Source organism: Amphiura filiformis, chromosome 17 (genome assembly GCF_039555335.1).
Source record: "Amphiura filiformis chromosome 17, Afil_fr2py, whole genome shotgun sequence".
Classification (NCBI taxonomy): Eukaryota; Metazoa; Echinodermata; class Ophiuroidea; order Amphilepidida; family Amphiuridae; genus Amphiura; species Amphiura filiformis.
In genome coordinates, this window is record NC_092644.1 from 57,844,345 (window position 1) to 57,862,744 (window position 18,400).

Genomic DNA, 18,400 nt, shown 5'->3' on the forward strand with positions numbered 1-18,400 from the left:
GGACTGTTATATATCAAAATTTGAAAAATATCAAATTTTTATAATTTGTCATAAAATTTGTATTATATTGTGATTTAAAAAAATGAAAATTATTTGATATCAGAAAGACGTGCTTCGTATTTAGAATGCAATTCGATAGGTTTGAGGTGCTTTCATGTCCCACAAAAAATGCTGTCGAAACGCAATAAACGCTCATTTTGGATCCCTTAAGGTTATAGGGTGAAAATTCCACCCAACTTGTCTTTTGTTTTTTATTTTTCATTTATAAAGTACATATATGAAGAGCTTAGTTTCAAAACCCCTTACATCTACTTGAGCAATTTTGAGAAAACATCAAAAAAACATCTAAAAAATCACTGATATATGAGGGTTTGCAACAAAAGCAGTTTTTGGCGGGATGCTCATCCTACCCAGGCATCCCGCCAAAAACTGCTTTTGTTTTTGATGATTTAGTAATGTTTTCTCAAAATTTCTGAAGTGGATGTAAGGGGTTTTGAAATTAAGCTCTTCATATATATTAAACATCTCAGAGATGTAGATTGAAAAAAATTGTATCAATAAAGTATTTTTTTTATTTTTGTATATCAATATTTGCTCTAGATATCCCACAGCACTATTTTTTTTAAAGACAGTTTTTATTTAAGGGGGTGCATCACTAAATCCTTCCGCATTTGGTGTAACTATGAAAGAAAGAGATGGTGGGCTATCATTTTCTTCGGAGGGTCGGGGGGGGTCCAAATATATGGGGAATGGGGTCATAAATGTTTGGAAAGAAAAATAGGGGGTCATAAAATATTGCCTGTTTAGGGGTAAGGTGTTTGGGGTGGGGGTGGGGGTCATTGTTGCCGATATAGGGGGTCGCAATTTTTTTGATGCCGTCTTTTTGTAAATTTGGGACCCCTCCGAAGAACATGATAGCCCGCTAACCCTGTATAGTCTGATAAGCGCCTGAGCGAAATACATCAGCCTCTCTTACTTTACCCTTTTTAATCGGCTTACAATATATGGAGTATGAATCGACCCTTACTTTACCCTTTTAATTCGGCTTACAATATATGGAGTATGAATCGACCCTTACTTTACCCTTTGAATTCGGCTTACAATATATGGAGTATGAATCGACCCTTACTTTACCCTTTTTAATCGGCTTACAATATATGGAGTATGAATCGACCCTTACTTTACCCTTTGAATTCGGCTTACAATATATGGAGCATGAATCGACCCTTACTTTACCCTTTTATTCGGCTTACAATATATGGAGTATGAATCGACCCTTACTTTACCCTTTTTAATCGGCTTACAATATATGGAGTATGAATCGACCCTTACTTTACCCTTTGAATTCGGCTTACAATATATGGAGTATGAATCGACCCTTACTTTACCCTTTTAATCGGCTTACAATATATGGAGCATGAATCGACCCTTACTTTACCCTTTTTAATCGGCTTACAATTCCTTAATGAATAAATCATGCAATGTTTTGCTTTTACATAAAAAAATATAACGATGACATAATAGCTGTTTGTACGAAATATAATACAGGCTAAAAGTAAAAAAAAAACCAAAAAACACCAAATTTACAGTTTTACATGGTGAAGTAACTCTTGTTGGTACATTGATTATCTGCTGCAATTGATGCATCTGGGTAACAAATTTCAAATCATTAAAGCAACAATGTGCGATTTCCATAAATAATATATTCTTATTTGTGATGCGATCAAGCCAAATGGCGGAAATATTGATTTTGAGATATAGCCAAACAAAGGAAACTTTTCCTTTTGTTTCCTCTTGTTTTGGAAACTCTTTAATTGTTCATATCTTTGGAATTGGTTGTTCAATTTCAATGGGATTTTCTGCAAAATCTAGTTTTGTAAATGATTTTTACTATCCTATAGGAAACTGAAAATTTATTATTGCCGAGTTCCGACTGATTTTGCTTGATCGCATCACATTTGTTTTCCACGAAATGTTAGTTTCACTGATGATTTCCCCTTTTAATTTCGAGCCAAACAAATGAGGTAAAACAAAGAAAATCGCTATTCCATTCCGGTGCCTATAGGGTGCGTGCATTAGCTCCCCGATCATTATTGAGTGGAGCTTCATGTAGCTGGGACGTATAAATAAGACGTAGGCCTACAGGAAACATGCACCCAGTTTATACGTCATCAATGATTCAATGATCAGTACACATGTACGAGACGATTCAGCTATCACTCTATCGGTGAACATGGTGAATAAAACCGGGATCCCAGGTTTATTATAAAAAACTTAAATTTTACTGTAATTAAAGCACGTAGTCTTTCACATGGTATCTTAGTACACCATTGGGTATTACAATCATACAAAAAGTAGAAATTCGAGAAAACTTGAGGGCGTTGCTGTGGAGAAAATCACATATTATGGCTTTAAATTTTTCACAGTGACATTCCATGAAAAATAAAAATCACAATTAAGGTCATCAAGAGGACTACGACAATTTAATTGTCATCACTGGAGGCGTTTTACACATTAAAAAGCCTTTTTGAAAAACTGGTATTTTCTCGTTGTGGTTATAACAAAAGACCCTAAAATAGGACTTCTATAAGGCGGTGTAAATACATTCAACATTTATCTAGTCCGACGAGTAGGACCTGTTTTTTTCTTAGTTTACCAACTATACTCTAACTCTGATCGCTCAAGAAAGATTAACCACAAAAGTCCACTATCCTCCCGAAAAGGGGGGCGCGGTCACTGGACTTTCGCGATTCGTCTTTCTTGCGCCATGTGAGATAGTGATCATAGTGTGAAAAGTGTATAGTCTGGTAACTTAGAAATAAAAGGTCCTACTCGTCGGACTACATTTATCAGACAAATCATCCTTTCTCATATTTATAGGCTCCCTTTTGTGACGCGGATCTCTGTGTGGATCCTGGAGATCAAAGGCGTGACGTTTCTGTTGCATTATTGGAAATGGTAGTCCCCTCTTGCTCTGGTCGGTACGTGTCTGTAGCATCGTCTGCACGGCACCCACACCCAATCCCTGCACACCAAAGGCCACAACCCCCGTCACAACCACTCTTGAACCGGGCATCGATGACGCTTTCCGAAAGAGGGCGTGATTCTTTTAGACGTTTGTTCTCATCTTCCACCTGTAATCACAAGATAGAAGACATGGATTATCTTTAACATGCAAAACGTCCACCGCCAATTATATAACGGTACATTTCTTCCAGAGATTTTGAAGGTAAAATCACAAAAGTACAGTCCACACAAATGTGTTGTAAGTTTTTTGTATCTCTGAAATCTACTGATTCAGTTTGTTGTAAATGCTATTGTGACACCCTTGAGCATTTTGAAATAAATGACATCAAAATGACCGCTGGACTGCCATAATGATTTTTGTCTTATTTCTGAAATCCCTTTGGATAGAACAATTGACACAACTTTCACAAAAATCGGAGTTACTTTAATTTTTGATCACTTTACAACTTGGAATTTGACCCTTGAACGTCATATAACTTCTGCACCATTGGTCACATTGAGAAAAAATGCACTCTTCGGAAGCACGAACAGTTGGATATACTTTGATACAGGTGTTACAAGCTGTAATAACTCAAGGCCAAAATCACCTTTTACCCGAATTCACAACAAAAATACACAGTTTGATTAAGTTAACAAAATCTAAGTTGAACAAAATTGAAAGGAAAATATGCTTGATACGTGACAACAAATGCACATACAATATAATCAAATATAATCATTCTTTTAACTAATTACTACTTAGCCGGCCTTCTTCTTCTTGGTGATCATAGAGTTACGGACAGCTGATGTATATATCCTTATTCACTTGTCCTGCGAAAATCACTGTTCAGCGAAGACCACTGTACACTTGCATTTATAATCCATTGCGTAAAAAATCCTCTCCGTAAAAAATCCTCGCACAGAAATGGTGCTGCTTGCCCCAAACACTTAACTCCTTGTGCAGTTCTCCAAACCCGTAACTCATTGCGCAGTTCTCCAAACACTTAACTCCTTGCGCAGTTCTCCAAACACTTAACTCCTTGTGCAGATCTCCATAACACTTAATTCCTGGAAACAGGCTTCTATATCACTGTGTCACTTTACTGACAGATGTGTTGTTTTATAAACCAGCAAGTCAAAATATGTTTCATGCAATCAAAATCTCCTCGTTCCTGTATCAAATAGCACATTATTGGCTATGCAAACTGGTTCAAATGTACCTCCTTGTGAAGCACAACGACGTCCAACACATTATAGTCTACAATCTCCCTTCATATTCTGCCAAGAGCAAACTCAAAAGCTTTCCACTTATGTACTCATCAAAAAAAAACATGATCTATTGATAGACTATTCTGTCACATCACAACACTTCCTGTGGGTATTCCCCATATGATATCATATTCACTTTACAATCTTGGGGATTTCCCCAATTATGCACAACATAATGAACATTCTGGAATAGTGGGGATTTCCCAAGATTATTAAGGGGGTACTACACCCCTGTCCAATTTTGTGCCTATTTTTGCATTTTTCTCAAAAATTATATCGCATTGGTCACAAGTAAGATATGTATATTATAGGGGCAAGGACTACAACTACTGCACTGGAAATTTTATTTCGGCACAGACAGCAGTTGAGGAGTTGCAGTCAAAAATGAGGGAAAACCAGTATTTGATCAATAAATCAATAACTACTTGCCTTGAGTTGCTGTATTTTCAGAGCAATAGTTGTAGTCCTTGCCCCAACAACATGCATATCTTAATTGTCACCAATGTGCTATAATTGTTGCGGAAAATGCAAAAATAGGCACAAAACTGGCCAGGGGTGTAGTACCCCCTTAATAACTCTGATTGAGTTTTGTTTACTATAACCAACGGGGTTTCCCCAAAAGCATGTCGTGACACACAAACACTTGGTTTCCCCCTTCTTCTATTATTTCTCATGACATAGCTTTAAGTTGTAAACAAATATAAACAATGAAATTAAATTACTCAGGGCACATCACAGGGGGTCATAGTGCAGTTACGTCCACGGCAAATTCCCCGTGACCTTTCCAGCCATAAACCCGCTTATTGAAGATTAAACCGATATATACAGTACTAAACCATTATATAGTAATCTATTGTCCAATGCAAATTTATTACCACCTGATAATATTAATCCAATGAGCGACCGAATTGTCCGCTACGGACGACTAATCCAATCGATAATGACGCTATTGACATGTACGAGCGGAGCTCCACTGACCGAGTTTTGGGGTATTTTTCACTGGTTTGCAGCTGTTTGCTGTCATTTACTCATCAAGGCGGACCACCGTTATTATAAGGACTATGCCACTTATTTAAAGATTGACATGTAGAGAATAACTTGATTGACAGAAAGTACTAAATTTTTACCTATGACGCTTATCTGACACCAATATTCCAAATACGACCAAGCCATGGCTGCCCGGTGAAGCAAAATGTGCTTTGGAATAACACGGCGAGTTTGGATAGATGGTAGGATTTCTTTTTTTTTTAATGTATGTTCCCCCGTTATTAAAGCTTGTACCGGATTGAAGATTCAGATATTTGGAAAATAATAAGTAATTGAAACATAGAGCAAGAACTAAAATCATAGCTTTTATACTTTTTGATATATGATGCTAACTACTTCATCCCCTATAGCCACAACACAGCGCTACCAGTAGGGTTCAATTGCCTATTGTGAGTGCCCCTGTGTTGTGTGCATATATGTCATCATCAGTCGGCTGCGGAGCAGGCGACTACAAGCTTTCCCCAACTAATGCGATCTTGGGCAAGCGAAACAATTTTGTTTGGCTGCAGCATCCCTTCAGTATCTCCCAGGAGGTGCTGGACATACTGTAAGTACAATGTGCGCGGCCGTCCCGGTTTCCTCTTCCCATCTTCAAGACGCAGTATATGGCCGAGAAATTTGAGTTGATGAATCTTGACTCTGGCAACCAGTGGAGTGGCGTTGGTCAGGTTGTAGATGGTTTCATTTGGAATCCGATCCACACGCTTGATGGTTAACATGACTCTGTAGCAAGATGTTGCAAATGCATTGATCTTGTTTTCCATGTCATTGGTAATAACCCATGACTCGCACCCGTACAGAAAGACAGTAACACATGTTGTCTGAAACAGCTTGATTTTTGTTTCGATTGACAAGGACGTGCTTCTCCAAAGGCGTTCCCGTTTCCAGAAAACTGCCCAGGCTAGTGCTTTTCTTCTTTTTAGGTCTCCAACACTAGAGCCCATCTTGGAACCCAAATACTTGAAGTGTCTTGGAACCCAAATACTTGAAGTATGTGACATGGTTGATGGTACTACCATAGACTTCAAGTGCTGGTTGGGCGTTACAGTTTGCAGTCATATATTCTGTTTTAGGTGCGCTGATGACAAGGCCTAGATCTGCTGCTGCAGTTGCAGTCCTAGTAAGCTGTGACTGGGCCCGGTCTATGGAAGATTCCAGCAGGGCAATATCATCAGCAAAATCCAGGTCATTCAGCATCTTGGCAGGATACCTGCTTGACCGACGTGGGTAGGTAACAATTCCAGCGTCAATTCCAGAAGTTGATTTCATCAGAAGGTAGTCTACCAGGGTAATGAACAGGAATGGTGCCAACACATCACCATGAAGCACTCCAGTTGTTACTTGGAAAGGCTCTGAGATACTGCCATCTACCATAACGGCACTATTGGAGTCTTTGTAGAGCACCTGGATGGCATTGACCACAACCTTTGGTATTCCATAATGCCGCAGCACTGAAAACATGACGGACCTTTGGTATTCCATAATGCCGCAGCACTGAAAACATGACGGACCTATTGATGGAGTCGAAGGCTTTTTTGAAGTCCACAAAATGACTGTTAAGGGAAGTTGGTACTCCTTGAAGCCTTCCATGATCCTCCTCAAAATGTGTATTTGCTGAGCACAGCTGCGACCCGATCTAAAGCCAGCCTGGTTGTTTCTCAGTAAAGGATCAATGTGGGGTCGGATCCTGTTCAGAAGGACCTTGTTTTACACTTTTGCGGCAATGGACATAAGCGAAATACCACGGTAGTTTGTCATGAGAGAGAGGTCACCTTTCTTTGGTAGAGGAATGATTACATTCGTAACCCATTGACGTGGCGGTGTCAACGTTGAGAATACTTCCATACAGAATTCGAGAATCATATCAATCATGCTATCCCCTCCTCCCTGAAGTGCTTCTGTAGTTATAGCACAGTCCAATCCTGCTGCCTTGATGGTCTTCATGGCTGCTATTGCTTTGACTACTTCTTCACGAGTTGGGGGCTCAGTGGTAATAGGAAGATCTTCAACAGCTGGTGCAGGAAGTTCTGAAGCTGCTGTGCCACTGTCGTTGTTAAGGTGTGAGCTAAAATATTCCTTCCATTCCTCAAGCAGTTCATGGTCACTGGTTGGAGCTGATCCATCTCTCTTTTTGACGTTTACCCCTTTTCTTGAGTTCTTCCCAGAAAGCGAGTGTATAATTTTCAGGTGGTGGTATAATTCCCCATCTCGTCAGCCAGCTTCAGGTCTTCCATCTGCTTATTGAGGGTAGCAAGCTCATCAGATTTATAAGAGATGTTAAGGCTGGTGTTCAAATTCCTCCATCTTTCTCTAGATTGACGAGACTTTGAAATGGAGTACCGCTTTTTGGCCTCATCCCTTTCAAGTTTAAGTCTGATGGTTGCATCTGATACCCAACTTGGTAGTCCGCGTGGCTCTTGCTTTCCAATAACTTTCTCAGCAACTTCACGGACCGCTGTTTCGAAGGTCTCATACCTATCAGAGATGGGTGTGGTGTCATCCATGCTCAAGACCTGGAATCTGTTTGATAGCTCCAGCTGAAATTCCTCCTTTGTATCAGGATCTTGCAACTTCTTCCAGTTGAATTTTGGTCTCTTGCAAGGTTTTCCTTTGCTAGTTCGCAGACTGGCAGCTAGACGGATGCTCACAATACGATGATCGGAGTCCACTTCTACTGAGTTGTATGCTCGGCAGTTGCGGAGAGAATTTATCCACTTGCTGTTTATTAGTATGTGATCTAACTGTGCATGGGTTGATCCAGCTGGATGGGTCCAAGTCCAGAGACGGTTCCTAGGTTGTGGGAATCTCATCTGGACCGGTCTGAGATTGTACTCCTGGCAGGTGTTGACCAGACGCTCACCATTGTCATTTGTTGAATCATGGTAGCAATGTGGACCAATGACCCACGGATGGGAAAGATGACTGTCTGTTCCTATTCTGGCATTAAAATCGCCAAGGATGAGATGGATGTTGTGCCTTTTCATACCATCCAGGTGGTCAGATAGAGATGAATAGAATTCCTCCTTGTCAGAAGATGTTGCGCACTCAGTGGGTGCATATACAACAGTGATGCTGAGCTGAGGGTTGCCATGGAATGTTACAAATAGTATCCTCTCTGAAACAGCTTCAACACTCTTAAGACATCTGTGAATGTGCTTGGACATGACCAGACCAACTCCTCCGTGCTTTTGCTTGGTAGCAGAACTGAATAATAAAACCCAGTTCCTATCATCTGACCAAAGTTCATCGGTTGGGCTTGGTGTAATGAGACGATGTTCTTGAATTCTGGCAATGTCAATACCTGCATCAGCACAGCCCATGAATAGCTGATGCATTTTCCTTGTTGATTTACAGTACGGACATTATAAGTAGATATTACAAGAGGTTTGAAGGTAGACAGGCGACAATAATCAGGGCCAACAGTTCGTGATGGTGTGCCGAGTTCCCACTGGTCCGTCATGAAGTCAACAGAACACTGCCGCTCATCTACCCTCGGTATTTTCGAAGATTTGCTTGTAGTTTTCGTAATCATGAATTTTGCTGGGAATTATTTTGGTCCAGTCCCAGCAGCTTTACGGGTGATCAGCCCTGTTTCAGCTTATTTCTGGACACACAGCAGCCGAGATCTACCAATATGTAGTAGTTCGCCCCTGATCTGGAACATGTTGGCCAGTGTTGGAAGGTTGACCAATGATGACATGTTCAACACCAGCCTAATGACCGTTGAGAAGTAAATCTTCCGCTCTTTGGCCCATGATGAAGATTTAGAGCCATTGGGATAGGCTACTCCAATATGAAGAGAATCACTACTGTCCTTGACCCCTTAGAATACTCAAGAAAATGAAGATGGAGTTTTGATGTTCATGGCAAATGACCTTGGAACTAAACTAGCCCTACCAGAAAAACAGCACCCGCTCTTACCGCACTGTTCTCCAGCAGTTTAAGGACAAAGTCCGGCCTGTGCTCTTGAAAGACCTGGTATTAAACCTAACCTAACAAATGCCATGAACACCATAATATGAGTAACTAGAAGGAGAAAGAACGGAGCAATATCTCATCATGATTTTGTCGCTGGCTGTACTGTCTACATCGTTACAGTAGCAAAAACAAATGGCCAAGACATTTGAACATACTGGCCGTTGAACCTGATGGTTTCCTCAGCCCTAAAGCTGGCATGTTCAGCAACTGAGCTAGGGAGGTAGAGGGCGCTCATTCCCTCACTCTGGTAAAATACCAGCCCGCTTACATGTAGTTAACAATAACTGTATGATGTGATACCTGTATAAGCTGTTAGCTCAATCGGTAACGCATTCGACTGTTGCGCGTAAGTGCTTGACAGTACCAGTTTGAGACCCGAAGTGTCTACCCCGGTCTGACTAAAGGACCTGCGCATGTATAGATAAGAACGGCATCCCTGAATGATGCTCAATTGTTAAGGTGTGTCTTGCATTTGATATGGGCCATATTTAGTGGTCAGCGACTTTTGCAAAGCGCGCCGATGTTATGTAATTTGCGCTGTGAATCCGTGGCTTTGTTAGCTGCATTGAAAGAAGTGAACATACTCACCTCGGCCAATTTCTGCTTAATTGTCTTGCATTCTTCCTGAAGAGATTCCATCTGACTCTGGCTGCTCACCGTACTGCCGCGAGGTTCGGTGTTTTTAGGCCTACCCGTGGATAAAGTTGGTGGGCCGTCTGGGTATTTGTAGACTGAAATGATCTGAAATGATTTGAATAAAATATATACAAATCATATCAAATGAGAAGATCTTGTTTTTGCAATTTGCACTGCATGGGGAATGCAGTTTGTTATCGGGAGCTGGGCCTGTTACTATATCGGTCAGTGGCGTAACCCAGTGTCGTAGCGTAACAGTCACTGATTACACGTTGGGGCAATCTGTTGATTTCGATAAACAAAGCATTCAGGTGAAAACAAGCAACATGAATCGAGGTTTTGGCAACGCATTCCTGCAATACGCACCTTTAGGGTTTCTCTGCCGGATGTCGGTTTGTACCTAAATTCCTAGCTATTCCTTCCAACAAGGTAAAAGGCATAACAATGTGACTACAGGGTGCAAAGGTACGCTAGTCCCACATAGTTGTCCAACTTTACAAACCTCATTTTAAGCTGGTATTTTAGGTATTACACTAAAATATTGTTCTACTCTTAAATTCTAATTTTATATGCATTTTCACCAATTCATGCAAAGTCATTTAAATGGGCATTTCGTGATCCACAGCCTCATCCCCCCACTTTTCCAAAAAAAAGTTGAGATTTTTACACCACTGGATACCTCTGGCTACATAATGTTTATGTACAAAATAGTTCTTGCAGATTAATTCATTTAGCAAAAATATCGTTAAATTTGAATTTCGTTCTGGTGCACCAGAACGAAATTACAACACATTGTCTATGGAGCAGTGTAATACACATAATCATGCATAACTCGCAAACGGAAAATCAGAATCAACTGAAATTTTGGAAATAAGCTTTTTTCGTGGATATCTACTGAAAAATGTCATAAAAAGAGGATACTAGGATCACAAAATCCTCCTTTAAGTACAATACTAATTTCTAATGCATATAATTATGTAAATAACAAATTGCTTTAGATTTTATACTCAGTCAATGTGATATTGTTTTTGCTTTGTATTTGGCTAAAAGGAAAGATGATTATTATTGACAATAAGCCAAGAAAATATTCATATGTGACTGGACGCGGCGAATCAGCCGTAAAGTCGGCGCCGGTCAATTTTGTTTTATTTCGTGTTTAGAAAATATATACCATAAGCTTTAAAATGGTATATCATTTGACTTCAAACGATATCCAAAAGCGGGGTTATGATTTGTTGAACTCTGTTCCTTAGACAAAATTGTACTTTTTATCGGTTCTACATGTGCCTCTTTTTCTACACTTCTGGTAATAAATATCCAACAGTCATAATTGGCGGTCATTTCAAATCATCCCCAAGTCAACGAGGTACAGAAATATCCACTCATTGTTCATTGTTGATTATACATACCTAGACAAAAATACAATGCTTTGTTATCTACCACTTGAACAGGATTTAGCCAAAGCAAACAAAGACAAGAAATATTCTATAGAAATAGGTAGAAGCTTATTCAGTATCGAAGTTACGTAATGTTACTATGTCAACGGGATCACGCGCTAGAGTAATGAACCACGATCGAAATGATCACCACATAAAGTATATGGCACTCGAAGGCATACCAAAGTAGCGTGATCCGGTAACCAAGAGAATTACGTAACCACTTCGATGCTGAATTCAGCATCGAAGTGGTTACGTAATTCTCTTGTTTACCGGATCACGCTACTTTGGTATGCCTTCGAGTGCCATATACTTTATGTGGTGATCATTTCGATCGTGGTTCATTACTCTAGCGCGTGATCCCGTTGACATAGTAACATTACGTAACTTCGATACTGAATTATCCTCTTCAGCAGTAGTATTATTGATTGATTTAAACAGCGTTTGATAAGATACTTGTCGCAACGAATTGATACACCTATGAATACGACCTTCACATACATTTTACACTTTAACTCAGAACACAATTTGCCGAGTTTACGGCTGATTCGCCGCGTCCACTCACATATGAGATTTAAGGTAATGTTTGTTTGTTTGTTTGTTTGTTTGTTTGACACTATAGTACTGCATGGTTGTTCTATTTAGTGAAGGTACGTCCTCTATGTGCAAAGCGATAAGCAATAATTTCAAGCAGGAACTTACTATAGCAGTATCGACCAATTGCTTTAAGTATTTGGAGTCACAATGTCAACAATATCAAATTTCATGTTTACTATAATGACCAAATAGTTCCTGCTATTCTGACCAAGTTTTGAATTGAAATTGAAAATGATTTACTCAAAAATATTCTTGGTTGTACGTGCATGCGGCAACCTTTAACTAATGAACCAGGGTGAAAAGTAACAAAGAAAATACTTTGATAAATAACAATGAAAAATAATAATGTAATAAATCAGTTTTTAAACAAAAAGACAAAATAAAATTGAACTATAATTATACTGCATTTAGCAATACTAAAAGTGACTGGCGCCAAGTCTCAGGAATAAATTACCTATACTTTATATTGTGTTATGATAAAGCATATTCAGGAACTCCGATTAACGCTAAAAGAGTATGTTCATCTCATTAGTCTGCATGCAGTTCAGTGCATCATCAAAATTTAAACGAAAGTTAATGCGATTTTGGAATCATTCAAAAGGCTCCATTTTCATATTATCAGCTTGAAGTTTGAACTTCCAAATCCATTTATTTCACCAATAGATTTAGGGTTAACCAATGTCACCACGATATTGTGTATGACAAGACAATAAAATGCTTTATCCTCCGAGACCTTCACATGCAGCAAAATTTGCACCTATGTCACTACTTTCTTTTGGTGAGAAAATGTATTGGTAGTAGTAGTAGTGAGTGGGCTGTGTGTGACAGTGGCGTATATTTGTTTTTAGATATTGAGGGATGGGTAGGAAAAACAATCTTGAAGTATAGTGAATCCAGCCGAATTTGGCGACAGACTATGTTCATGGTAAAAATGCGCGCGAAGCACACAAAATGTTTAGAAACTGAACAAAAAGGTGTTGTTTAACCAGATACACAAAATGTTTACTGTCTACTCAAGACCTTCCAAGATACTTGGTATTATAAATAATAGTGAATGACTATTAAAAGATATTCATTAGATATGTAGAGGGCTTGTATATTAGCTGCAAGTTCATGAATGTTTATGATTTGTATGGGGTGTCTTGGGCCACAGTGGCCAACAAATTCCTGTAAATGTGCCGAGACTTGTGGGTGTATGCCTGTGCGTAGCGCACTATTTATAAATCACTGCACGTTTTCCCTTTTGTTTAAGGGTAGGCAAGATTAGAACCTACCTCTGGGAAGACAAGATTTGAACCTACCTTTGGTACAAATACAATTATCAATGTAATCGTCGTACAAAATAGCAGGACACAGCTTGTAAAGATATAGAGTATGGCTGGATTATCATTAATGACGAAACTGACGGATACTCCAATCGTGCATAGAACTATCACGTTGTATACACTAATGCCGATAAGCTTGCTGTCATTCAGTGCAGATATTGTGACCTTGTAGGCAAATAATAATAATATTAATCATTATAATAGTCAGTTAGTGTACAACTTTCCTTCAATGGATACTGAATACAAGGCAATAGAGTTTTACTGCAACTTTCAAATCTTGGGTCACCTTCATTTAAATGTTCGCGCGCTGCCACATTGATATTGGGACAATTGCAACAAATGAGGTGTCATAATGCGCAGAAATAAATTCAGCTTCGAATGCATATCCTACATGGCATACGATCAATATGTTTGGAATAATGGTCATTCATTAAAGGGGGGTAATTACTTTTTGGGAGATGTTTATACAGTAATTTTGAGATTCGGCATTAATTTTAATCAGCTTCACGTGACTTCATACTGGCGAGATAAGATATTATGTGATTCCTGAGTGGAAACTGGAAATGACTGCCCGCCACGCCCCCGGGGGGCACTCAACTTTGGAGGTGACGCGTATGTAGGGCTGTTAAGACCCCTTTTTCAGCATCGCTGTCACCCAAAGACCCCATATTTTTTACGAACACATGCTCTGTCACCCGAAGACTCCTTATTTTTCCATTTGATCTGTCACCCAAAGACCCTTACAAGTTTAATTTGAACAACAACTTTCATTTATCACTGATTTTGTTACTTATTTTGAAAAAACAAAGAAATTTGAAGCCATTTAGAACTAGAAATTCGATTTCCGAAGTTTCTGTAGCGCTGTTTTGGTTCTCAACCAAAGATTCCATTTTAAAAAAGGTCATGTTCTCACCCAATGACCCCATATTTTTTACATTTAGCTCTCACCGAATGCCAAAAATCATGCTCTCACCCAATGACCCCATATTTTTTACATTTTGCTCTCACCGAATGCCCCTGGGTGCGAAAGTGCCAGCCCTACACCTATATCCATTTCAAATTGAAGTGCCCCCCGGGCCACGCCAAGACAACGACATACCTGTCGCGTTTCCCATGCCAGAAACGCCCCAAATATCAGCAACAAAGCTTTATAGCTGTATAATGTTGCCAACCAGTAGATGTGGTGCTTACAGGAACAGTATTCGTAGTATGGTATCAGTCGCTGATTTGGTACTTGAGAATCGTCCTGTATAAGAAGTGCATATAATTTAATTCAGTAGGATTGCTCCAAGAGGCTCGGAGTCGCACGAAATTGTAAGGTTTTCAGAGAAACTATTTCAAAATTCACGAAGAAATGTTTTTATACGTTTTGGTCAAAAACATAAAGGTAATTCGAAACCCTTCTCCGTCATCAGCGATGCTTACTGTCTGATCGTCTCCGATGTTGAAATGTACAATGTATGTCCAGTATCTTTGGTATGCTCAGCGACAGCGCTCAACTAGGTCAGAGATATTACTTGCCGTTTTGGAAGTATATTCTTTCAGGCATTCTCCTTCAGTCCTTTTCGTTTTGCTCAAATAAATATCTGGCTGCAATCACTGTATGGTATTCGGTAACCAACGCCCGATTGATAATCAATTCTGAGCTTATCTTTGGGCTCAACGAGCATTATGCCGAATGGTTTGACGTGGTTTGAAAAATGACGTGACTACCTAAAAGGGAACGGGGACGTAAACTCTCAAAAATATACCGTTCTTTACTAGAAACACCAACTTCCTACAAGATACCACCAACGTAGAGGATTGGTATAGAGGATCAGACAGCATCGCTAATGATGAAGAACATGAAGAAGGGTTTTTCCAAAAATGACGATTATGCTCGTTGTTGGACAGTTTTAAATTAGATATGAGAACGCAAACCGTCCACACTCTAGGTACCGCCCACTCTGGCCCACTCAAATCCCTGGTATATATTTACAAAATAACTGAACAAAATACACAGTATTTACTCAGTGGAGGTGATACCTGCGTTCCAACGCTAATTGCCCCCACTCTGGCCGCAGCAGTTCCCAGTTTGACTTCCGCTGGGCGGTAAAAATAAACATCTCAAAAAAGTAATTAATTACCAACCTGTAAAATGCATTGGAAGCTGAATTTATTTCTGCGCATTTTGACACTTCATTTGATACAATAAAGCACCGGTCAATCTAATGTAGTGAGGTACAGATTTGAAAGTTGCACTTACAACAATACAAAAACACTCAGACATCATTACACATATTTCCTTGCATTATACTGAATACAAATCAATAGATTTTACTGCAATTTTCAAATCTTGGGTTACATTGATTTAAATGTACGCGGTGACGTCAATATTTAGACAATTGCTACAAATGAGGTGTCAAAATGTGCAGAAATAAATTCTGCTTCCAACGCATTTCACAGATTTGTAATACAATAGCCCGTTTTGAAATAATGGCCATTATTTAAGGGGGGATTACTTATTTTGAGATGTTTATATTGACGACTGTGGCCATGCAGCGTGGGGCGGCCGTACTATAGTGAGGCCGGTTTGTGCTCTCATACCTGAGTCTTTGATATATTGATCGGCACTCTGAGGTCCGTCAACAATTATTTACTATTTGAAAGGGAAAAATTAGACGTCGAACTTACAATTTCATGGAGTTCACGTGTGTCGACTTCCATCGGATCGATTATATGCCACACAGCAAGAACACAGACATCGATAAGTAATAACACGAAAACAATGAGAAAGAGTTGCTGATCTTTTACAATCTGTAATGTCAATATGAAAAGTGGGGTTAATGCAAGAACGTCGTATCCGTATTTTTGTCATTTACCAGGAGAAGCATTTGTGTGTGGGGGTGTGTGTGTGTGTGTGTGTTCAATTTCTTCACTTCTTTATTGTTTTAAAAGGGTTGATTATCTAATTAAAATTGTATTTTATTGCTTTTAAGGGGGGTACTACACCCCTGTGGTAAATTTGTGACTATTTTTGCATTTTTCTCAAAAACTAATAACACAGTGGTAACAAAAGTAATGTATATTATTGGAGCAAGAAATCCAATTACTACACTGAAATTTCAGTGACGCAAGACAAGCGGTTCAGTATATATGATAGGAAATGAGGTACATCCTCATTTCTTATCAAAAATAACGAACCACTTGTCTTGGTTCACTGAAATTCCAATGTAGTAATTAGATTCCTTGCCCCTATAATATACATAACTTTTGTTACCACTGTGTTAATAGTTTTGAGAAAAATGCAAAAACAGACACAAATTTATCGAGGGGTGTAGTACCCCCTTAAGACTTGTAAAATAGCTTAAATTGTGAGCATTTACCTACATTTTTATAATCCATTAATAATGTGTTATATTAAACGTCATTATATTGTTATATTTGGTACCAATGTATTACTACGGGTATCTAGACCTCTAGCCAGTGATACCAAAATATGCGCAAAATCGATTTTTGGCTAAAAACCCCGGTAGCATGTGATTTTCACCACTGACCTTGAGTTTCTGCTAAATGTGAAAGGAAATAACTACTTTAAGGGCTCTGGTATGAGCGTTTGGACAGTATTTTTTGTGGGACAATTCGATCAGACATATCGAATTGCATTCTGAATACAAAGAATGTCCTTCTGATATGAAAATTAAATAATTTTGATCATTTTTTTTTTAATTCGCGATATAATACTAATTTTAATGATATGTACTTAAAGTGTATGTAGCTGGGATGAAAAGCAGACGATCAATTGAAAAATTTGACCTTTCGTATTGAAGAGTCCTTAACTAACTTGTGGGGAAAGAATATGCAGTGTTGCTTTTACCGTTATGTAGCCTCTTGCCGTATATAATACTCCGATTTGACCCGAAATAAAGAGCATGTGTTAGAAATTTGAAATAGATCAGTTGTACAGTAAATTTATTTGAGCAAAATGGGCATTGTTTCTACTACTAATTGCATTTCACATGTGTCCATCTCCTAAAAGTATAGTTTGACTTACCTATCTCCGATGTACAGTTCTTGAGTTATAGGGAAAAAGGTAAAATGTCAAAATTTGGTTTCCCACGGGAGACAAAAATTGAAAAATTCTCTTATTTTAATCAACAGATTGCTCCGCTTGTGAAAGCATTTAAATAAAAGAATAGTTTGGCATACCTCAGGTGGTTAGTTATCTTGGTAACATGAAAAAAAGATCAAAGTCCATTGAGCCCTGTTGCGCTTGTGATGTTACCTTTGTAACAAAACATCCCATTTTGATTTATTTTTCCTAAGGAACAATTTGAGACCAGTTGGAGCATTTTTCAATTGCAGACGCATGTGGACCCCAAAATTTGACCTTGGACCTTTCTGCCTATACCTCAAGAACTGTATGTCAGAGACAAGTTAAACTATACTTTTTCTGAATCATTATGATGAGAGCAATACATTGGTATGATTTGTAACAGGATTTGACCAACTTAAAAATTTCACCCCTGCATAAACGGCCAGTTTAGATTTATGCAAATTAGGCACTGTTCCACTACTTGTATTTACGGGGAATTTTGATGCTTTATTTAACATGCTTTTCTGAAGTGAATGGTGATTAAATGGATTCTGTTGCAATTAGTGGTGGGTTAACTCCTTATTTTTCTTAATATGACTGGGACTAGGAGGACTGAACATAGCGCAATGTAGCCATTATCATTTATATACTTACCACTCTTTTTGGAGTTTTAAATGCCGCTATCTTGTGCACTCGCCATGTTTTAGAGAACATTGATCCGAAAGCTAACACAAATCCCATTGACAGGAGCCACACTCGGAGCTGGAAACATCACATAAAAAGTACGAGTACAATAGGGATACGAGGGTCGGTCAGTATGTAATGAGAGTTGACCTTTGACCCCATATATTGAATATTTGGATGGAATTTCTTTGTGACATAAAGACTGTACTTTTGTCTTTCAAACCACATGTAAATGATACCATATACTTAATTAAGTAACAGCATTAGCATAAAATCAATAAACTAGGGACACTGCCCAATCACGCAAAAAGGCGGGCCTTTTATATTACAGTAAAAGCATGTGTTAA

General features: G+C 38.9%; 1 protein-coding gene across 1 annotated transcript in view; it reads right to left on the reverse strand.

Moving 5' to 3' along the window:
• Nucleotides 1–2,846: 2,846 nt before the first annotated feature.
• Nucleotides 2,847–18,400, reverse strand: part of LOC140137321 (gamma-aminobutyric acid type B receptor subunit 2-like) — a 29,082-nt gene continuing 13,528 nt past the window's right edge. The window contains exons 11-16 of the mRNA XM_072158964.1: nt 18,024–18,131; nt 15,968–16,090; nt 14,394–14,540; nt 13,271–13,459; nt 9,889–10,041; nt 2,847–3,134 (exon numbers count right to left, since the gene is read on the reverse strand). Coding sequence (XP_072015065.1) covers nt 2,922–3,134; nt 9,889–10,041; nt 13,271–13,459; nt 14,394–14,540; nt 15,968–16,090; nt 18,024–18,131 — 933 coding nt within the window. The 3' untranslated portion in view covers nt 2,847–2,921. The remainder of the gene's footprint in view (nt 3,135–9,888; nt 10,042–13,270; nt 13,460–14,393; nt 14,541–15,967; nt 16,091–18,023; nt 18,132–18,400) is intronic.